Source organism: Tursiops truncatus, chromosome 6 (genome assembly GCF_011762595.2).
Source record: "Tursiops truncatus isolate mTurTru1 chromosome 6, mTurTru1.mat.Y, whole genome shotgun sequence".
Classification (NCBI taxonomy): domain Eukaryota; kingdom Metazoa; phylum Chordata; class Mammalia; order Artiodactyla; family Delphinidae; genus Tursiops; species Tursiops truncatus.
In genome coordinates this window covers 57,430,214-57,454,767 of record NC_047039.1, presented here as the reverse complement: position 1 = coordinate 57,454,767, position 24,554 = coordinate 57,430,214, and the positions used below count along the sequence as shown (strand labels likewise).

Below are 24,554 nucleotides of genomic sequence, written 5' to 3'. Positions count from 1 at the left end.
TCCTTTTCAACTCAGTAGGACAAAGCTATGTGGTCTCTACTATGCAGATAAGCTATTTTACTTGATATATGTGACTCTGGAAGATTATTTTTTGAGTGCCTCTTTCAAATAAGGGTTCAAAAAAGAAGGTACAGTTTTAAGATCTAAAGAATTAAAGGCCCAAATTTTAAAAATTATACTCAGATTTTTAATGTGCTCCAACATTTTCCTGGATATAACTCAATGCAGAAAAGAGACATTTATTCCTAGTTCCCAAAGGCAATGCTCTAGAGGGATGGTGGTGGTGATACCTTTTAATCCAAATGTTTTAGGTTTTAGCTGTGTATTGCCTGCTTCAAATTAAAGTGAATAATAAAAAAGGGATGGACAAAATTATAGTTGATCTTATAGACTAGAGCTTCATGGAGAATCATTTTATAAATATAATTCACAGACTAGGATTTCTAATGCTATTTGGAAAAGCAAAAGGAATTAAGAATTTTCTAGACAGTTTGGGGCAAGAAAATGTTATTAGGAATTTATTAACTGCTCTGATTAAAGAGAGAAAGTTGATTGAACTGGTAGAAAGTAATTACAATGTTTATGAAGAGAACTGTCTACAAGTAACAAACAAAATTATTAAATGCAATTGATGTTCAGCATTTAACTTAAAAATTCACAGTGGTACCCCTTCTTTTCCATGAATAAAAGGGCACTGTTTTTTGGTACTGAATTAACAAGATGAATGTGTTTATTCCTCACCATTCTTTGTAAATGTTGGCACATCTGTTTAGACTGAAAAGTAATAAGTGAAATAAAATGTTTAAGACAACCGATACAAAATTATCACTAAAAGAAATTATAGATGCTTCCACCCACTGAATTAATTATGAAGACGTGTTGGAGTTGGGGGGGGGGCTTATATCCTAGTTTACACCTGCTGTCCCAGTTTAATTATTAATAGGACCATCTTTCACTCTCATAGTGGCCCACTTTGGGGAATAAATTATAAGGTTAGAGCAGGCTCTAACTTCTTCATATCCACATCTATATCTTGGGGTCTTGGTTAGCTTCATGATATAGTGTCATAACCATCAGAGCCAGGGGAATACAAAGATATGGAAAGAGAGTAAGAGACAGACAGACAGACAGATGGCAGGTTCTACTTACTAAGTTCACATACAAACTCTATCACATGGGGTGAGTGGGGAAAAGTAAAGACAGCAATTTCTTCAGAACAACACCTACTCCACTTATCTACTCTGCTGATGTAAGAGTGGGACATAAAAACCAGAATGAGAGAAGCTGGCTGGTCTGACCCAATGATTCACCTTTGTTGAGCTTTCCTATGGAACAGCACAGAAGATAGAAAAAAAAAGAGAGAACAGAACATGTGATTCTTGACACACGTTTACCCTGCTCTCTACTAATCCAGCAATTTAGCCTACTCAGATTCTACATAACTTTTCCTTCTGGGGCAGGGTGGTAGATGGGAGGAATGTGATGGTACAGAAACTGGCTGGATGTGTATTCACTTGTGAAGGAAAAGAACGAAGTTAAGGAACTGACTTTATATACTCATCATTCCATATAAATTTTTAAGCTTTTGTGTCTAACATACTGCATAATATTTTAAATTATTATTGTAAAATAGGTATAATTAGCTATAATTTCTTCCTTACTTTTTTTTAATGCTCTGTAAATGGAACCATAGGTTTATTCTATTGCTTGAGTAGTACACAATTACACCATCACATATGTCTTCAAATATAATATGCTCTAAAGTATTAGAACATATATTAAAATATTTTTCAAAAAAATCTGCATTAACATACTTAAAGAAATTCTGTGTCAATCAGGGATAGAGAAAGTAAGTCATAGACACATAGAAAACAGAGGGTCAGAGAGGATGATGACCATGATTTGGTCCTCTCAGAAAGACGGTAGCATCCAGTCATTACAGCTGTATGACATAACCACTAAGATCACATAACTAATGAAAGTGAGGTCCCCATAAATCAGTTACCACTCAAAAGTTTATAAAACTAAGGATCAGGTTCTGAAGTAGAGTGACCTTATCAAAAGGTACTTTCAGGGCTTCCCTGGTGGCGCAGTGGTTGAGAATCCGCCTGCTGATGCAGGGGACACGGGTTCGTGCCCCGGTCTGGGAAGATCCCACATGCCGCAGAGCGGCTGGGCCCTGAGGCATGGCCGCTGAGCCTGCGCGTCCGGAGCCTGTGCTCCGCAACGGGAGAGGCCACAGCAGTGAGAGGCCTGCATACCGCAAAAAAAAAAAAAAAAAAAAAAAAGGTACTTTCATGGTACCTTTTGGTACCTGGAGGCTTAGTTTGGTACCTGGAGGCTTAGTTTGGGATCACTTTGTCTTCCCCAACTGACTCCCATTCATTTCACTGTGCTCATTCTTCAAACTAAGCTGGTCACTGATTCATCATCTCCTAGGGTTAGACTTCAGACATACCGTCAGGCACTAAACTTTGCCTAAATGCCTTGAAAGTGAAAAACGTGTTTGTCTACTAGACAAATGCATAGGACAGTCATTGTAGAATCATTTACAACAATGAAAAAAATAGGAAATTTAATATAATAGACTGTTTAATTACTTATAGTATTTAAAAAGGTATGAAACTATTGAAATTGTTCTATATTTACTGACATAAAGATGTCCACTTTTACTGTTAAGTTAAAAAAACTATAAAACAGTACTATTATTAAAATATATACATTTATATACACATACTGCAGATACAGATATAGATACATAAATCAATATAAAAACCTAGAATGTTATACATCTTATCTCTGGGATGTGGGGATTGATAATGTTAAATTAATTAAACAGGGAGGCCATTAGATTGAGGTGGCTCTAATGCAATGGCAGTCTACATTAGCAAACCAAAATCTAAGCCTCTAAATGCTTCAAGGTTACAAAAGCAAAATGCTAAGGACAACCAATCACACACAGCCAACTAGGCTTTAAACTATAGCCAATCAGTAATTTCCTTACTTTGCTTCCACTTTCCCTGTATGTCTCTCCCCAGCTGCTGTCTGCAGAGTGTTCCTAACCACTTTGGGTTTGGTGCTGCCCTATCTGAATAAACTTTTGCTCAAGCAAACTCTTCATAATTTTAAATATATCTCAGTTTATCATTTAACAATAATTATTTTAATATTTTATGTTATCGTGTTCTTTAATTTTTCACTTTGTAAACATTGTACTATGTCCAAAATGGGAGGAAAAGGGGGTTGAAGGACACTCTTCACAACTGCACATTTGACTTCCTCTTATGGTTAGAGGCAAAGCAGGCAGATTATAGGACTCAACACTCTGGAGGGTATTTTGAGAAATCCATGTCAAGTTTTTCAACTGGCTTCTATGGCCATCTATGGAGATAAAGCTCAGTGTAGATTTATGAACAAGAAAAAACACTGAAACGGCCAACACAAGACTCGATTATCTCCCTCTAACCTCATCAAAGAGCGGTACTGAGAAATAATCAGGTTAAAGTACTTATGATTTTGATGATGATGATGATGATGATGGTAGCATCATCATTATGCACTGAATCTCACATAATTCTTAAAACAAATTTAGGTAGATACTGTTATGTCTGTATTATGAATAAAGAAATGGAGGCTTAAAGGTGTTAAGACACTTTCCATCCCCCTGGTAGTCCATAAAGAACTGGAGCTGGGATGTGAATCAGTTTCCTGACTTTGAAGTCTGCGCTCTTAACTACTACACTCTAATGCATATATATAAATTATGACTTTAAATTTACTATCATGAAGTTGAGTTGCTTATTTCAAAACTGTGGATATTAAAGAAAATAGATTAAACACCGGATATATCTTTCACTCTGGTTTAACGATACATAATTCCCACAGTACTTTTCACTTCCAAATTTTTCTGAACGTGGAAAGAGAAGCTATAGCTTTCTATATAATTTGATTTTCACACAATTCTTATCAAATTTAAAAGAAGTCTTAAATCTTTACCGTATATAGTTAAGAACATATAGACACAGGGTTTCAATTTACACCCTCTCAACCATGTCCCTTCTCCCTCTATCTCTTCCTCTCCCTCACATACACTGCCCCCCCTCCCCTGACACACACACACACACACACACACACACACACACACACCCCATAAATTCTGCAGGAAAGAGAGAAAGCTGATATACTTTCATTCCTTGGAACTGAATAGCCACAGTGGAGCAAAGGATAGAATAGTATTGGCAGAGACCTGAGAGTGATGAGAGACCAATAACTCATGAATAACAAGTCTGCATTAATAGTTTTAATGACTATTCTAATGGTTTAATAGATGGCACTTTAACAGGATTTCTAGTATAATCCTTCCGTAAGCTTGTCTTCAATAAATCTGTCATTACAAAGAACTGGGTTGCATTACCATGTAACCATAGTTTACTGGATCTGGACACAAAAACATTATGGCAGTTGTCATCCTATATGACCATCCTCATCTCAAGTATTCTGTTAACTATTGTGAGAGAGACAAGTCCATGCTCAAAATATAGGTTGTCAGTAAAAGAGGCATATTTATACTAAGGGGATGCAGTGGACATTAAACAAAACAGGATAGAAAGCTCACAATTATGTGTGTGAAGACAAAAGTAGAAACAATAACTGTAATCCAAACACACAGGTGTGTGAACATTGACACTCTAAAGACTAGCTGGAGTTCTTTTTGAAATGGCTTATTGAATTCTTAGAATGATTAGTTTTTGAATGCCTATAGCACCGTTTCTACATTTGTCTCATATTATCTTACACTGTCTTGTTTCCTGTACCGACTTAAAGTACTTTAGAGTCAAGGATTGCCATGTTGTGTTCCTCAGTGTGCGTGCCACCTCAACAAAAATGTTGAATTGGTTAAAATCTGTCCTGGTGAATGGCCCAAAATTCCAGCCCTTGGCTCCATTTTCCTCTGTCTTTGTCAGAGGTTCTCAATTCTGACCTCTTTAATACTGGAATACTTCTTGTCTGGAGAGAACTTTTGTTATCATTTCTGTTTTTTTTTTTTTTTTTTTTTTTTTTTTTTTAAATCCTACCTTTCTTGCAAGGTGCAGCTTAAATCCCATGATTCTAATCCCTGCCTGCCTGGAGATCTCTCCCATGTACTTTCACATGCACCATCACCATACATTACACCGTGGCCCATTCGTTTGACAATTAGTTACGTTTAGCTTTGCTTCTTTTAAAATTGTTTAAATTCATTATTATAAATTACCTTTTCATGTAATAATTCCTTAGTTCTCCAACTCCCCTATAAGTTCCTGAATGAAATATAATTTACTATTTATCTTTGTAGTCTATAAAATGGATAGCCCAGGACAGGTGCAAGTAAAATATATTGATATAATTTTAACAATTTTAGATTTTTGTCTCCATTGCTGTGAAAGTCTTTTGAAATTGGGAAACTCGGTTCTTTTGTAATTACACTTTCATCCTGATTTATAATGCTGGGTCTTAAAAAGATATACAAAGATTTTGAACCTGAAAGTAACAGGCTGATGCCTTCTTCAGATTATCTTCCCCATCAAAGCTGAAAGCTGTAAATCCATTGACCTTACAGCAATCTATATTGATTATCAAGACTAGTGAAAATAACCCATTGGATAAGCTATGGTTCATAAAATTGCACAATTTAAACAAGGCCCATGGTACGTTAGAGGAATAAAAATATCCCTTTTCCTATCCAATGTTGGAAAAAGTTGAATAGATATACCCTTTCTAGGGGATATATATATACGTCTATTTAGAAGTAATGTTATTGTAAAAACAACTCCATTTTTTCAAAATTGAAAGTATTATCAATCAAGCTATTCAATAAATGTAAACATAGCTTTATTCTTGAAAAGAAAAATAATTATATATGTTTATTTAAAATGTCTGTTGTTTATTAAGAAAAAATATTATAGACTCTGCTTTTTATTACACAGCATAAATCTTATTTACTCCAATTTGAGGGTATGCTTTGATAATTTAACAAGATAGCAAACAAAATACAAAGAGCCTAAACAATGTTATAAATAGCAATAAGGGTAAAGTAACAAACACAAAGGATGTTTTCTAATAGATATACCCTCTTTTACAATACAGATATTTAAAATACAAGTAGGTTTTATAATAAGGGAAGTAAAAAGAAATTTATATGATACTTTAGTATCTCATACTACTTCCTGGAGGTATGTATTTCATCCCTTTAAGGAATTTTGGTTAAAATGATAACAAAACACTATGTTTGATAATTGTTCCTATTGCTTAAAGAAACATTAAAAATTCTGTCACAGAAACATAATAAAGAACAAATTCTGTTCCTTAATCTTATTTAAATAGATTCAAGTAACAGAATATGAGAAAAAGAAATATGTTTTCTCTAAAATGGGTCCACAAACCTAAAAGTTTAAAGGATTTATTTTTCAGCCCAAGGAATTAGCAAATACAGACTTTGAAGAATAGATTTTAGATAGCTCCTAGAACTCAAACTGGATTTCTAAATCCCTGAATTTATTGAACGTTAGAAAACCAAAAAAATCCCATCACTCCTCACATGGTGTTTATAACAAATATAGACATAGAGTATTCTGCCTATGCTCTCCTCTAAGAGTTTTATAGTATCTGGCCTTATATTTAGGTCTTTAATCTATTTTGAGTTTATTTTTGTGTACAGGGTTAGGGAGTGTTCTAATTTCATTCTTTTACATGTAGCTGTCCAGTTTTCCCAGCACCACTTATTGAAGAGGCTGTCTTTTCTCCATTGTCTAGTCTTGCCTCCTTTATCAAAGATAAGGTGACCATATGTGTGGGGGTTTATCTCTGGTCTTTCTATACTGTTCCATTGATCTATATTTCTGTTTTTGTGCCAGTACCATACTGTCTTGATTACTGTAGCTTTGTAGTATAGTCTGAAGTCCAGGAGCCTGATTCCTCCAGCTCTGCTTTTCCTTCTCAAGACTGCTTTGGCTATTGTGAAATTTTTTGTTCTAGTTCTGTGAAAAATGCCATTGGTAGTTTGATAGGGATGTAAATTGATACGGTCACTATGGAGAAAAGTATGGAGGTTCCTTAAAAAACTAAAAATAGAACTACCATATGACCCAGCAATCCCACTACTGGGCATATACCCTAAGAAAACCATAATTCAAAAAGAGTCATGTACCACAATGTTCACTGCAGCTCTATTTACAAAAGCCAGGACATGGAAGCAACTAAGTGTCCATCAACAGATGAATGGATAAAGATGTGGCACATATATACAATGGAATATTACTTAGCCATAAAAAGAAACGAAATTGAGTTATTTGTAGTGAGGTGGACGGACCTAGAGACTGTCATACAGAGTGAAGTAAGTCAGAAAGAGAAAAATACCGTATGCTAACACATATATGTGGAATCTAAAAAAAAAAAAAAAAAATTCTGAAGAACCTAGGGGCAGGACAGGAATAAAGACGCAGACATAGAGAATGGACTTGAGGACATGGGGAGGGGAAGGGTAAGCTGGGACTAAGTGAGACAGTGGCATGGACATATATTCACTACCAAATGTAAAATAGACAGCTAGTGGGAAGCAGCCACATAGCACAGGGAGATCAGCTCGGTGCTTTGGGACCACCTAGAGGGGTGGGATGGGGGGGTGGGAGGGAGACGCAAGAGGGAGGAGATATGGGGATTTATGTATATGTATAGCTGATTCACTTTGTTATACAGCAGAAACTAACACAACATGGTAAAGCAATTATACTCCATTAAAGATTTTTTAAAAAAACAAAACAAAAATAGACAAAAATCCAAGTTCTATTACATTGGAGTAAAACTCATAGCTGCATGTTATTGGAATCCTGACAAAATCCAGTTATTGTAGCTATGGCCTAATATTTGGCTAAAAAACTGAAGGAAACTTTACGCTCAAAATTCAAGGACAAGGATTATGTATTATTCATTTTTGTATCCCCTGAGCTTAGCAAAGTACCTGGTACATAGTAAGAATTCAGTAAATGTCTGTAGTATAAGATGAACTGAATATAAAGCTAGAAGAGGAAACAGACCTCTAAAGGAATGGGCATTCATGTGTTTAGAAATTGTTTTTAGAGGTAGCCAATATTTTTAGAATTTGTCTTCCATTGCTCTCAGGGATATTTGGAAGAAATGAGCAGCTTTGTTTCACAGAGTTCATTTGTTTATTCACTAAGGAAAACTATAATCCTCGGTTTGTGGCATCACAATTGTTTGCTGTGGGAATGATTATAGATCAAAAACAAAAATTATATCCCTTTTCAAGAGCAAATGAGTAGCAAGAACAGATGAAGTCTTAAGAAAACAAACATGTTCTTTTTATGCAAATATGTTTATGATAAAACTATAGAGAGATAAATACTGAAACTACTAGTCTTTGTGAAACTTGCTGGCAGATTTTTAGCTTTGAGGAAAGATGATTTCCCTGCCCAGAGTTGGCCTGGAGATATGAAAACTACAGATCATTTTTCTTTATAGACATAGAGAATAGGAAAAGTGAGTTCTGCAACCAGCATTCTTCTGCTGCTTTACGTTATGCACAGGAATGGATGGCTTCCCTATCTGTGCAGAATCCCTGTCAGATAACCTTGATCTCCCGCACTGTCCTACTAATATATTGCCCAAGGGAGGTCCACCAAGGAAGCCAAAGGTTGATTGTCCACCTAGATAGAAGACCATTGCCCATGAGGTTGCCACCCGTCTGTTCCCATAGGACCTCTGCTGCAGTACAGTAATATTATAACCTAATGAAGCATCTCTATTCATGATTTGATAAATGATGTCCATCTTGATATTGTGTGACTATGCTTGGGAAAAGGGAGATGTGAAGAGCATACCATGTTCCTATTCATTTTTTACACTTATTCCTACATTCATTCCAGTAACATTCATCATGCTAGTCACGGGTAAATACCCCAATATTACCTGCTAGTCACAGGGATACCCCAATAAATATGATACATTCCCTGCCCTGAAAAAGCTCGATTCTAGTGGAAAACACACCCGTAAAACAATAGAGACTGTGATCCCTTGCTATACCATGGATTCAAGCACAGCGAAGAGTCAATCAAACTTGCCACATACACAGTGCCAGCCACCTGTCTCACCGTAATATTGGTCTTTTACTCAAGCTTTCCCCAGACTCTGACACTGGCATTTGCAAACAACTCCACAGAGCCAAGAGGTCCCTCTGTCAGGTGTTTAAACGTGTTGTAAACCAAAGAAGCATAAATCTTCATGAAAATGTAGGGGAAAAAAGCCTAGTGGTCTCCCTGATTCTTGATAATATATCCATTTAATATTCAAATATAAAGTATATCCAGTGAATTGTACACTTTAAAATGCTGTACTTTATAACACATGAATTCTATCTCAAAATAATGAAGAAAAATATACCAAATATATCACATAAATTTCCTTTTGGCCTAAAACCATCTTATTTCTTTCAATAAATAAAAGTCACCTCTGTTATCGCAAACCTTGATAGCTACCTAGTTCTTTTCATAATTTGGGTTCTCATATAGACAGCAAAACTTCTTTGTTGTTTCAAGTTAACCTGACTTTAACATGTATTACTACAGTTTTATTTTGAGAATATTTCTATTTACTTACTAGTGTATTTTTATTTAGGGAGTCTACCAGAAAAACATCAGCTGTTATATATAATGTTAGATGAGAAACTGGCTGAGTGACTTCAGCCATGTCTGTCTCTTAACCTCCAGGAAAATGTCATATCTTGAGTAAAACAACAGAGGTAGACTAGACTAGAAGATTTTGAAAATCCTCAAATATAATTCCCAGTGGAAACTTTATGACACTAGATTCAAACTTCTGAAACTTTCGGACAGTGTTCTGTTTTGTTTTTTAAGGTAATGGGAGACTCCTTGAGCTGTGACGGGAAGGATCAATATGGAAGGAATAGAAAAGAAACAAAAAGGGAAATCAATGCCCAGTTGCACAGCAACCTCCACCAACTCCAACGCTCAGGCAGAAACTTTTATTCTCCTCATGTCTCAACTGATGACAAGGAGGTCAATTAATTACCTTGGGGGGGGAGGGGGGGAAGGAGACCAAGTTCTTCTACCATCGCTAATGCGGTACCCTAACTGCTCTTAATACAAGGGAGGAAGCATTTCACTGTTCATTAACAATACTCATTACGGTTTCTCAATCACTTCAGCCATGCCCGCACTCCTGAGTTACAGAACACGGATAGAAGAGATTTGACCTTAGCCTGCAGGGTTGGCATGGGGCATGACCACAATGAGAAACAAAAAAAAACCAAAAGGGAAACCTGGCATCAGAACCTCCTCTATATAATATCTACTTTTAATCATGTTTTATAACAATCAGAGAAACAGAATTCTAGGGTTAGGGAGAATCATAAAAGGTCACTCAGTGCAATCATCGATCTGATGCCAAGCTTCTGCCTCATCAATCCAGCTCATTAACTTACAGGCCACTTGACATACTGTTCACTTTAGCAGAAACAAAAGTTGGAGCTAAAACAAACAGAACAGTAACAGTAAACACTGAAGTGAATGGAAATACATATACGTAGGCAATGCGTTTGTACACTTTGCCGTCTTGAAATAGGGCAAACTTCTGATTGTGAAGTAACAGCTTCTATCTTTTTAATCATTCAGCTCCTATAAAAAATTAAATTGCAGGGGGCTTCCCTGGTGTCGCAGTGGTTGAGAGTCCGCCTGCTGATGCAGGGGACACAGGTTCGTGCCCCGGTCCGGGAAGATCGCACATGCCGCGGAGCGGCTGGGCCCGTGAACCATGGCCGCTGAGCCTGCGCGTCCAGAGCCTGTGCTCCGCGACGGGAGAGGCCACAACAGTGAGAGGCCCGCGTACCGCAAAAAAAAAAAAAAAAAAAAAAAAAAAAAAATTAAATTGCAGAAACTTAAGATTTTGCATATATGGAAGAATGTTTTAAAAATCTTAAGGGTAAATGTCACTTTACATCATTTTAATAGACTTATGAAACTTAATTTACTGTAGTGAACAAGTTTTCCTTTCATCGTGGGTTTTATCTAAATGAAGCTGGAATTGAACTGGTGATAGACGAAGAAGAGAACATTTTGCTAGCATATTTCTTCACTTTTTTTTTTTTAATCTTCAGGATTTAAGAAGTAAGTAGACTCTTCTGCAGTTTAAAATGTCAAGACAAGAAGCAAATCAATACCTACTATCTTCTCTGAGAGTTAAGACTGGGTCTTTCTTTATACCTTCCAATCCTTCAAACATTCATTTCTGCTCCCTCTCTTCACTTTATTTGCCTAGTGAACTGGTCAAGATTGGAAGACAAATGCAGTCACTATTATATGGGAAAAGTTACAGAGTCAAGTTCGTCAGTTGATGATTTCTAGTCCCACTTACTGGATATAGCATTCTCTGTTCAACAAGGTTCGAGTTGGAGTGCTAGCTCTGCATTTTCAGGGATAAACGATAACTTCATCTTCAAACTTTCTAATTTTTAATAAAATAGAAATAAGAACACACAGGGGGAGGCTGGTATGAGGTTTCTTATCCAAAGCAAACCAAGTCCTTTTTAGTTGTTGTTGTTCAAAGACTGTCCATGATATTGAAAAACAGAAATAATATAATTATGCCAATCAGAAATATGGGCCAATGTGCCTTATTTTGGATCAGAAAAAACAAGTAGTTTAATAGAAAGTGACATATAATTTGTTTCATTTTAAGACCATAATGAAAACTGTTGTGGAAGGAAATCAACCAGCAGAGGGAACTATTTATTGTGGACCGTATATCACCCCGCCACCAAGCCATGTAGGTTCATTTCCAAGCTCTGCCACTTACTAGCTATGTGACAAGTTGGACAGGGTATTTAACTTTCCTGTAGTTCAGGTCAGTACCCTCTTCTGTAACATGGGACTACTAATAGTACCTATGTGGAAAGACTGAATGAGTTAATATATGTAATGTATTGTGAAGAGTGATGTAGTAACTGCTACACAAATGTTATCATTATCCTTGAAAGCACTTTTTAGACAGTGAAGCCCTATAGAAAGGCTAGATAAGATTATCATAATATTAAAATGTTGTGCAGCTTAATACCGTGGAAGAAGGTATAAAGAAATATTCTGCAAAACTGGCGGGGGGGGGGGGGGTGGGGGACAGGGAGAGGGGGAGAGTGAGAGAGAGGAGGGAGGGGAGGGTGAAGAGAAGAGAAAAGCAAGAATGAACTAACTCAGGGATCTCCATGAGCTGGAGTTTGGACGACTGATAACTACCCACCATTAAGGAGACTTACGCAGCAACTGAGAAATAATGCAGTTCTCATTATGCTGTATACATGAACTTGTCAGTTAAAAGCCAAATATTCCAACTGCCGCATCTGTGATGACTAAAAGACTAATGCTTCCCAAGGCGTTGCTAAATCCACAGGTTCATGTTCATGTAATGTCTTAATGCTTTTATCACTCTCCAACATGGTGCTGTGCTCCACAACTGTTTTTCAAATAGAACGACAACCTGTTCAACCACAGTAGAAAAACCATGGCGAATAATAGTGCCACTACCATTTAGAGAAAGAAAGAAAGAGAGAGAAAAAGAGCGAGAAAGAGAGAGAGAGAAAGAAAGGACATCCCTTGCTCCAATCCTTTCCTGCAGCATTGTTAAAATTCTACCCAAAAGCTATACTCAAAAGTGATATAAACCCAGATGCACTTATTTTTTTCCCGGGGCGTTTGCAGCTTTAGGATCAGAGGCAGGAAATCATTCCCATGACTTGAGCATACTTTTGAGATCACCTGGTGCAGACACCTCAGCATGTTGGCATCCACCTCACCTCTCCACAGCAGCACCCTGACATTGCAGTGACAGGTACCGAACACATCGGGGTCCCCCGAATAAGTCAGGCCTCTTCTCATGTCCATGACTCTGCATGTGCATCTCCCTCGGCCTGAGGTCTTCCTTTTCTAGCAAACTTCAGTGACTTTTCAACTCAGATGCTCTCGGGAAAGCCTCACCTCCGTACCTGCCCCTTCCTAAGCTCCCTTCTCCCAGCACCACCCACCATGTTTTATGATTACTGGTTCCTTTTCTGTTTTTCCTAGGAGACTATGGACTCATCCATGGCAAAGCTTATTTCTTGATCATTTTTTATTTTGCAGTAATGTTTGTCAAATAGACAAAGGCATTCAAACTGCTCCTTTTATAAAGAAGGAAACTGAGATGGGGGAGTTAAACAGCTTGTCTAGTGGCATTCAAATTCATGGCAGAGACAGGAGGACAGGTTCTACTCATCAGTGAAATTGAATCTTTCTGGATACTTAATGTGGATTTAATTTCCAGAAATTCCATTACGTATGAAATGTGAAAAGAACTTTGCAGACATCATAGCCATGCTCGCTCTTCATCTCCGCTCACCTTCTCCTAATTGCTTTCATAGAGCTTCTTTTTGGCAGAAGAAGGGAATATTATAGCAGATAAAATGAGCAGTGAAACAAATTCAGTGCTATTAAGTGACTAATAGGTAGGTCGTGAGTATTAAAGTTCACAACATTGTGGGCCACTTCTGTTTACTTCATGCTTGCTTCGTAAAGAAGCCTAACATATATTCATCTTCCTGACAACCTTATGAGTAGATACTAATATTCTAATCTTAAATAAGAGAGAGCCAAGGCCACCAGAGGCGCAGTAACTGGTTCAGGGTCAAGCAGCACAGCTACTAATTGGCAGAGTTAAAATATGAACATTGTTCTCCCTGACTTCAAAGCTCGCTCCCGCATCTGCTATTGTAACCCTCTAAGTGCACACTTATCACTCTGGCCCTAAAACCCCAACTTCATTTTAAAATCAAAACAAAACTCAAAAAGTGGTCTCTTTTTTAGTTCTTGCTATCGTCTCTTTGAAGTTGAAAGCTTGCTTTGGAACTAGAGACACTTCAGGATTAATTGTTTCCTGAGAGCCTTGGGCTCCACATGGGAGCAGGTGGAAAGACAATTTGGACAATGTCCAGTGATGGTTAAGGGCCAATTAGTTATGGCAAACTTGTGTGAGAACAAGGATTGAGAAACAGAAAACTAAAGTTACATGAGATTCCCCCAAGATGCCGGTTTGCCTCCCAGAAGAAAAAATACAAAGCTCAAGTATTAAAGATATGGAGTTTAACCTTGGCAAGGAAAATGTTTGAGGTTTTTAAAAAGTGGGTCTAAGAACATTAAAGAAGTCCAAATAAAAATAAGCTTTGAAACTTGAGAATTTGATTGCAGTTTGAGTTCTCACAGCTACAGAAGTGCAGAAAGAATAAAAGACTATAAACACACACACACCCTGGTTTTGGATGTAACATTACTTCTAAGGTGAGCTGCTGTGTCTTTGTGTGCTGCTAGATTTGTTTACAAGATGCAGAATGGCAGCCAGCCGGGAATGGACTCTCTGTGCCTTTATATCTTACTTGATGAGGCCGGCCTTAGCTACGAACAAAAGAAAGCATCTTCTCAGACTGCCAGCTGGCAGGCCCATCTTTACTCTAAAAACCGTACTGGGAGTTTAATCAGTAGGTACGTTTGAGTTAAATCTGAGGGGTCTGCATTAAAATGCATTCACTTCTGTACTGTCCAAAGATAATGACAGTCTATCTTCTGAGAGAAACAGGTCTGAAAATAAGGCTTCAACTGCTGATAAATCAGGTGGGGATGAGAAGAGCAGCTCTTTTTAGAGAAAGACACTGTTCTGTTCACTCCTGTTGTTCCTACTAGCAATTTTGAGCACAAAAGAGTTTCCATGAACTGTAAATTTACTTAGAAACCAATCCAGACACACACTTTGGTTAATCATCTGCTGAAGGCCCAGTGGTGAGCTTGTTGCCACGTGGCCAACAGCATACAGAGAGGCATAACATCTGACCAGGAGAAGCTTATATTCAAACACAGGAAATGAGTAGAATAAAAAGGAGGGCAACCTAGTGCTAATTGTGCTGGTTTAAACTAGCAAGTTTTCTTTTTTTCTTCTTTGACTTTTTGTTGTTGTTGTTGTTGTTGAACTGAGTTCAGCAGAGCCCTAGGGGTCTGACCAATGACAGGGATGGGAAGAGGCCAGGGTTTCACTGATTCAAAGACATTTATTTTTTTCACATTTTCACGTCTCTGAAAGGAATGTGCATCTTAAAACTGATGGCATTTATTTGATGAAATAGTACCTACTCAGACTACTGAGCACTTGTATCAGGGACTCTGCTGAACATTTCATATGTATTAATTTCTTTTTAGTTACCTACGAGGTAGGTACTATGATTACTTCCATTTTAGAGATAAAGTAAACTACAGAGAGGTTCAGTTATTTGCTTAAGGTCACACAGCTTGAGCCAAACAGCCTGACTCAAAGGCCTGTGTTCTTAGCCACTGTGCCATGCTACCCGCACTGTTAGCTCAGTGAGTACAAGGCCCTGAGTGGCATGCAGAGGGGTTTGGGCCCAATCTGAAGCAGGCCAACTGCCATGTTCTTAAGAAAGTAGATAATGACTCCCCTACTCTCACCCCCATTGCTACAGTATCAGGATGTTCCACTTTGGAATAGTAAATTTTGCCATTCGTCCCCCCTGAAGGAAGGAAGTTTAACTTGGTTTATCTAACCCAGGTATGAAAAGGTTGGTACTTTTTATTTCATAAAATCATTCATTTTTTCATCTATTACACAAGCCACCATAATTTGTTCAAAACTAAAAAAAAAAAAAAATCTCTTGTGACTCACGTGTCAAAAAATATTTACAAATGGAGGCTTTTCCCTGGTCAATTCCACTCGTCAGCTCCGCATAAAAGATGAAAATAGATCTCTGTCAGCCACCACTTTCTTACTTCAGAAAGACAGAGGAGTCACTTAGCAGAAAACTTCAGTGCATTGAAAGCTAGCCAAAAAGTCAGAGGGGTGTGCGTGTGTGTTTGGTTTCTTGTTTGCATCTCTGTGAGGCTCTAATGCATGTCCATTGTCATGAGTTTACACATAAATTATAAATTAGTTGAAAGCAGATATGACAAGTAATTTTGCCTTATGAATGCTTGGAGGTTTATAAAACATGAGCAACGAAGGCTTTCTGCCTGTGAATGCACCCTGGCACACACACGTGGTCCGATACATCGAGAGCCTTTTTCTAGGGAAAATAGAAATGTTTTCTTTTGTGGTCATTGCTTTGATGACAGACAGTTTGTCCCTCTGTAGAGAAATATAACGTTTACCAGTGGAAATGAAGAAACTGTCTATGGAGAAAAGAAATGTGTCCTTAGCACGTCGTAGAAAAACTACTGGTTTTCCCAGTGAAAATCATGCAACGCAAATTGGTTACTATGACATTTTCACAAAAAATTTTAGAATGAGTATTGATCTAGTTGAAGACTTAGGTTTCCGGACTCTATAATCAACACGTAGTAAGTAACAAACAGTAAAATATTTTGGTGTCTAGAGCAGGTGAGTTAAGGTACGGTGTTCTTCTAAGAACAAGAAGGCGTGGATTTGTGGAATGGTTCAGCCTCATACTAGGTGTGTGAACCTGAGCAAGTCACTCCTTTCTCAATCTCTTGTTCCCTACCTCTAAGATGAGAAGGTTAAACTACATGATCTCCGAGGTCTGTTCCAGCTCTAAACATTTAAAAATAGGATCGAAGCAGTGTTTTTTAATGTCTCGATATATCTTAGCACTGTCTTGATACACGTCATTATTCATGAGGAAGTAATATATCTTTTTCCTTTACCTGTCTCACCAGTATTGTGAAGATTTTAGCTTATTAGACAAAGGTGCCACATACATGCTGTCATTAAAATGGAAAGACAGGGCACTGTTATCTGGAATGTTTCAGATAAGAGACTCACTATCGACTGTACGGACTGGAGATGCGAGAGTGTTGCCATGAGTACAGGAAGAAACTCTCAGCACATTAGGATGCTAAATGCTGGAGACACACGGGGGCTGAGATTAAAGATAAGAGACTTCCCACAGATGGCAGCAAAGACACTGGGACCGGACTTTGTGGTGGGAACAAAATAGGTCAAAGGTATCCTTCTGATAGGCCTTCTGTGAACCACAGCTTCTCGCCCTTCTCCGATTGCAACAAAAAAACTGATCTTCAGAGTAGTTGAGTTTTATTTTATTTTATTTATTTAATTGAAGTATAGTTGACTTACAATGTTGTGTTAGTTTTCCTGGTGTACGGCAAAGAATATATATATTCTTTTTCAGATTCCTTTCCATTATAGTTTATTACCAGATACCAGATATAGTAGTAGTTAAAAAAAATATATATATATATGTGTGTGTGTGTGTGTGTATATATATATATATATATATATATATATGTTTAAGATAATACCACTAAAAAGAGCTAGTGATGACAGATTTGAAACTAGATGTTTGATAACTATTCATGTCTGTCTAACTGCCATGGCAGGATGGACTGTGGTCCAGAAAGTAATTTGTAAGTCAGCTGTTAGGAAGCTGGAAGAAAATTTGCTGTTGTAACTGTTTAAAAGGGGGATTATTTTCTCAACATAGAAAATAAAGGTATAAAATCTATAATGTACCTGAAGTACATTGTCCACCTGACAAAATGCTTCTTACTCCTGTTCTTCCAAGTTATACTCTCAGTACTACCTTTTCTTCAGTACCTTTACTGAGTCCCAACAGCATTGCCTTAGTACTTAGGATTAGCTTCTAGATGGTCTTCTTAGTATTTTTGGGGGGTGGGGCACAGGGTATATATCTAAGTTTGCCTTCTAGACATCCTGGAAATAAAGGTTTCTTATAAGTTTTACATTCCTCTCAGCACTTAGCACGGTGCTTTTCCACGGCAGTATCGTGGATAATTATTGGTTCCTCCTCCAGCTCAGAAATAACTTTGCTCTCTTCAATCCAAGGAAGGAACCAGATATATAGGGATGGGCTGTTAGCGGCTATGTCCTAATGTGTGTCTTCACAACCCAATGAGTCAATTGAAGTTTAGAGTTTGTTCTCTGGCATTTGGAATTTGACTGACAAGAAGAATTGTCTCTTTCTTTAGGGGGACTCTATGTAAAAGAAAATATGATCAAAGGATATATTTTCTGTACGTGGGTGGGAGAAACAGAAGAAGCTGGCCTGTACAGGGGAAAGAATAGAGCAGCCCAGGGAAAAACACAAAGATGAGAGTTTCAGAGAGGGTGTTGGAAAATCTCTACAGTCCTCCAGTTTCAGATAACAGTTCTTTTTTAAATTTTTAAAATTTTTTCTTGAAGTATAGTTGGTTTACAATGTTGTGTTAGTTTCTGGTGTACAGCAAAGTGATTCAGTTCCCTCTCTCTCTCTCTCTATTATTTTTATAGATTTGTTTCCAATATAGATTATTAAAAGATATTTGAATATAGTTCCCTGTGCTATACAGTAGGACCTTGTTGTTTATCTATTTTATTTATAGTAGTGTGTATCTGTTAATCCTAAGCTTCTAATTTAGGCCCCCCTCCTTCCCCTTTGGTAAGCATAAGTTTTCTACGTTTGTTTCTGTTCTGTAAATAAATTCATTTGTAATGTTTTTTAGATTCCACATATAAGTGATATCAAATGATATTTGTGTTTCTCTGTCTCACTTACTTTAGATAACAGCTCTTGAAGCATACCTGCATGGGTAGCCTTTGGCCCTATATAAATAAATCAATACATTTATAATAGATAATAGATAAAACAAATGACCCTTTATTTTCCATGAAGCAAACTCTAGGGGCTGTGGTTACTTATAGCCAATCTGATATAAATAGGATTCCTGTATATGATGTTGATGATGATAATGCTGACTGTGATGCCTGTCAAACAAATCTCATACACAGATATATTTGCCATCTTAGGAAATGGTGAAATGAAGATCAGAGGGTCGTGTGTGTGTGATTGGAGGGTGACACACACACACAATATTACTCAACCTTAAAGAAAATTCAGCCATTTGTAACAACATGGATGGACTTTGAGGGCATGGGCATCATGCTAAATGCAATAAGCCAGATAGACAAATACTGTATGACCTCACTTACGTGGAATCTGAAAAAAAAATTTTTGTTTTAGAAATAGAGAACAGATTGGTGGTTGCCAGAGGCATCGGGTGGAGGATGGCAGAAATGAGTGAAGGTGGTCAAAAGCTTCCATTTTACAGTTGACCCTTGAGCAATGCAGGAGTTAATACATGTACAATTTGTAGTTGGCATTTACTATTGAAAAATATCCATGTATAAGTGGATTCGTGCAGTTCAAATCCATGCTGTTCAAGGGTTAACTGTATAAGATAAGTCCTGGGGATGTAATATACAACATGGTGACTATGGTTAACAATAATGTATATTTGAAAGTTGCTAAGAGTAGATCTTAAGAGGTCTTGTCACAAGAAAAAAAGTTTGTAGCTATATGAGGTGATAGATTGTAACTAAATTTATTGTGGTAATCATTTTGCAATATACACATATATCAAATCATTATATCATATGACTTAAACTAATACAATGTTAAATTTCAATTATGTCTCAATAAAACTGGGGAAAAAGAAATAAAATGGGCATTTCTAATTGCCATGGCTGAACTACTGAACCAGCGTTTCTGAAGTTCGGACCAGGAATTTGGATTTTAATTAGGCTTCCAAATGATCCATATATAGGCACTGGCTAAGGGTTTATTTGGCAAGACCTACACGACTATTATGAATCAGTCTAAACATTCACCGGCCTGATGTACTGACTTTGACAGTGATGCCACATTTAAGGAGGACTTTGTTCCCTGCATTCTACATGCCATCCTCAAATTCTGGACTTAAATTCTAGTAGGACTGGGCAGTCGCACTGCAGAAAATAAAAGCCTAAAGTAATTGTAAAGACCTTCAGGATGCAGTTATACTAATTTCTCAGGTTCCTTCTTCCAGCTCTCATTGAATCCGATGTCTGAGACCAATTTTCTTTACAGTAAAGGAAGTCTCTCACATGATCTAATAATACTGTGCTATAATTTAAGCCTACTTCCTCCTATCCTGACCTCAGGATCCGTGCAAACAGGTTTCATGCCTTGAACTTCTGCTTTAGTCTTAGAATCAAAGTAACAAATTTAGCTTTACCCATCTTGAGAGGTCTGAGTAAACATTAATCCATAGTGATTATGCCAAAATAATTACATGTTTGAAAAGAATGACTTGTGTTTGTTTTCTCCATTTTCTTCACTGAAAACCAATGAAAAATCTATTCAAATTTATATGGAGATAATATGCAAAAAAAAAATTTTTTTCAATGTGTTGCTTATGGCCTAAAATATTATGTAGAGGTCTTTATCATATTATCACAGATGAATACATCACTTAAATATCCCCTTCATGGCTGTTAAGAAACCGTAGAGTCAGTTCATGCCCAGGGAGCTTTAATCACAGATCATCGTTGTGATAAATGGTAGTCAGTGTGGGCTATCATGTCAACGGCTACTGGGGGAGTTCTTAATGGGAATGCTGCCAGCATGCAGTTCGTAACTACTTTCAAGGAGCACTTCTAATCTAATGGCTAAATGAGTATCATTAGTGTGTCTTTCCATGTAGCATTTCTGGAGAAATTCCATATTTAAAGGAGGCCGGTTATTGTAGTCAACGCATACAACTGAGATTGCCTGAATGATGCAAATACTGTCAGTGGTATTGACAATTAATAGCTTATTAACAGGTTGAGCTATCGAGTTTTATTTTTTTTGGTGACCCATCATATCACACACAGCGAAACACTAAGCATAACAGTAACAACACTCACGATAACAATAAAGAGGAGGTTGGAGGAGTGAAAGATTCTGGTTGGTGAAAACTAACACACTCAGCTAAGAGTTTTTACGTTGCCCCAAATGGCATTCATCACATGCCTTGTTTTCTTTTTAAAACTCAAATTTCAGCCTCAAGCCTCAAACCAGAAACTATTTTAAAGAATACTGCATAATTTAAAAAGAGCCTTTATGACTAAGAGGAAGAACAGGAAAGAAATAAGAAGCAGCCCGTTGAGAAAATAAAGACAACTCACAATCCAATGTGTTTCCTAAAATTGAAAACGTTCTCTTAAATGCTTAGAACAGAATACAGGAAAATGTAACTCAACCAATGAGCAAACAAACAAAATCTCCTTTGCGTTCTATCAAATATTTGACAAAGATGCTGGAGTGTGTAAACTGCATAAAAGGTTACCAGCTCTTGAAGGTGCAGAAGGTACACGGGGCTACAGATAGGTTTTGCTTAGCCAGCACAATAATTTAAATAATCAAAATCTGAAATGTTTAAAGACTTTAGAAAGTCCATGCAAATATCCAGACTGCCGCAGGCACCACTGCGCCACGTTCTCTTACATGGAGCTTCTTCACATAGTTGATATCCCTCTAGCCACTTGAGGTTAGGGCTCCTCTTACGGTTTTCTACCCGAATATGACAGGGCAAAATGTTAGAGCTGCTAGGGACTGAGAGGTATCTAGTCCATCAGCCTCATTTCAGGTTGATAAAGCAGAAACCAAGGGATTTAACAAGGATGTGTTTTAAGACTCCCGTTAAGTAAATCAGAAACTCTTTATGGTAGAATTTGAACTGTTCCAAACAGTTTTGTTATTTGGCACAATTAGAAGACTTTAGTTGGACATGTTAATCTTACGCTAAGTTAAACTTGATCTAAAAGATAAATGATCATTTAGTTATGAATAATCCATGGACTGGTTTCACTATGGGTCCCGGTTTCTGAGAAATACCATAAATATCCAGTTTTACAACTTTCTGCTTGATAAATGCCACAATATCCAAATACCCAGACATAAACAACAATTTTTTATTCACGTTCATCAAGGATTCACACAAAACCTTCAAGCATTCTGAAAATTTAAGATACCATTAAGTTCACCATTGCTTCAAACACAGGCAGCTTTCTGCGAACATATTACTATCTTAATATTAGCCCTAATATTATTTAGACTGAATGGTAAAATCATGTGTATGTACTTAATAATTACAGTTTTCAGGCCATGTAAAACTGAAAAAGAGTACTGGGAAATCTGCTTATTCCGTGTAATTTCTTTTTCAGTGAGCCTCTGACCGTAAATCAGTGTATTCGGCACCCCTTTGGTATACTGGGAAGCTTATACATTCAGTATAGTCTATGAACTTGAAATCAGCGAAGATAAATCAACCTCATTAAGTAACACCAAACGCATATAAATAATTCAACACCTTTCAGAGTACAACTACCACATTAATTATACAGATACTTTTAGGTTGGCTATTTGTTATAAACTTTTATATCGGATGCTGAGTCATATTTAAAGGAAAAAGAACTGATGAAGTTAGTTTTTAAGAATATGGTCAAAAAGAAGAGGGGGGCAATTCTTGAAAATACTGTCAAGTAGAAACACACTTAATTACCTCATATTCCTGGGAAAACTTCAAGTTGTCATTTGCTTTTAACCTTTCAATGTGATCTGCGAGTTCCAAGATAGGTATTGGAGGATGGCTAGCCATACCTATTAAAAGGAAAGAATAAAGACATTTGAAAACGAATGAAGCTAACTATTCCAAAATATAGAGAATACTATAGTTAGAAATGGCCTGAAAATATGTGAGTAGTAAAGATGTTTCATGTGAGGAAGCAGGCAGATAGTTTGGTTACTCAAAGCAGGACATGCTCTGGAAGGATGAATTTTGTAGCCAAATGAAAAGCTACCAAGCGTAATCCCCAAACTAACACTCCTAGTGTGAAAGAAAGCGTTATTGTGCTATGAATCAATGCAGTTAGCTCGTGGAGAAAACTGACAGTCAGGCTTGATGTCAACTTCTGCTTTGAGTAATGACTGTTATGTCATTTCAAACTCCTTCTCCTGCACTGTGCGAAATGGAAACTGTGTGGAATTAAATGGTGTAAAGTGAACTAAGAAAATATACTGAGAAAGCCCTAAAAGGAAAAGCGTAATAGCTTGATAGGAAACATAAAGTGACTTATGCATAATCAAGGAAAACTAACTTGAAGAATGAAGGTTACCAGGGTAACCGGAATCATCTGAACCTGCAAAGGAAATGATGGTGTAAATAAAACAAAACAGAATGAATTTGTTAAAAAAAAAAAAAAATGAAATGGATAGTCTGATATACTTTTTAAAAGGACTAATAAAAATGCTGCAGGTTTTTACAGGATCCACTATACACTGTGACTAGATTAAGATCGCTTTAATATTTCACAAACCTGTAGGTGACTGACATTCACATGCATACATGGACACAAAGAAGGACATGCACCACAGCTCACAGACAATAATCACTGATGACAAAATCAGGCACCAAACTGAGTTTCAAAAATGTTTTCACTCGTAGCAGATTGTAGAGATTGGGTTGCAGCCTTCTCCTGGACATTTATTGATGGCCACACTGACAGCTTTGTGGTATTTTGCCCCAAGCCCCCGTTATTTAACCCCCAGCAAACCTACAATCCACTTCAGGTGTGAACATCTTTGTCCACTAATGGGAAATGAATGCAGGAAAGGGAGCAAATGGTGAAAGGATGAAGAGGAAAAAGAAGGTAGAAAAAGAAAGAAAGCAGTGACAGTGGGTGATACATCTTAGTTCAGTCTGCCAGCTGAAGGTATGTTAGATTCATAGATTCTGGTAAAAATAATCCACCAAGTTTGGTGATTCCTGTGCTGTACAATGGTTTCTCACTTTTCATGTGATTTACATGTTCCTTCTTCTGATTAATTTTTCAAGAGCATCATGAGAGAGCACTGCTGACTCATGTCTTAAAGATGCAGATTCCAGCTGACTAGAAAAAACATGAACTAGCATGCCCCCAGGGAAGCCTCTGACGTAGAAAAAGAATGAGGGAGGGGCTCAATCTGGAAGCCATGTTGACATTCTGCCGTCCCTGGGACTCTTTGGAGGGTGTCAGGCTGTGGTATGGTGACCACTAAGTCAACACAATGTGCAATTACTTTATGGGTATTTTAGATATTGTGCTGTTATTGAAAGCCACCCAGTGAGTTCCTTTGTCTCAAATGCTGAATTATCAATGGTTTGGTAAGTCAGGTAAAAAACTATTTTGCTTCTTCCAATCATTTTAGCACTGTGCTGTGATGGGTGGTATTTTAGTGTTCATGGCTGTGAAAGTCTGTTTTCAGTCAGCTAAAATCTTAAGGGAAGATCCAATGAAAATGAGTCGCCTTGGAAGTAGAAACTCTTTGTTGCTGATATAATTATGCATTTGGACATAAATGTAGGAACCCATTTCTGAAACTTTTCCCTATAGATGGTAGAATTGAACTCATTTACATTTTGTGGAAGGAGAGGGTGGGTGACGGTGGTCTAATAATTAAAGTGATCTTATCCAGATGAGGCGCCCCCAATGACAAGAGTGGAAATGCAAAGGCACAAGAGACTCTAGGTTTATCTGGAAATGGAATGATGTGGACATCCATTACAGTGCTTTAACAGAGAAAATAACAGAGACAAAGATGTTTAGACCTTTTCGAGCGAATCGTGGGAGAGAGTTATTATCAT

General features: G+C 37.3%; 1 protein-coding gene across 1 annotated transcript in view; it reads right to left on the bottom strand.

Annotated features, from left to right (window-relative positions):
• PTPRD (protein tyrosine phosphatase receptor type D) overlaps positions 1-24,554 on the bottom strand; it is a 2,130,336-nt gene that overhangs the window by 90,131 nt on the left and 2,015,651 nt on the right. Inside the window, exons 31-32 of the mRNA XM_073806125.1 lie at positions 23,029-23,070; positions 22,434-22,531 (exon numbers count right to left, since the gene is read on the bottom strand). Coding sequence (XP_073662226.1) covers positions 22,434-22,531; positions 23,029-23,070 — 140 coding nt within the window. The remainder of the gene's footprint in view (positions 1-22,433; positions 22,532-23,028; positions 23,071-24,554) is intronic.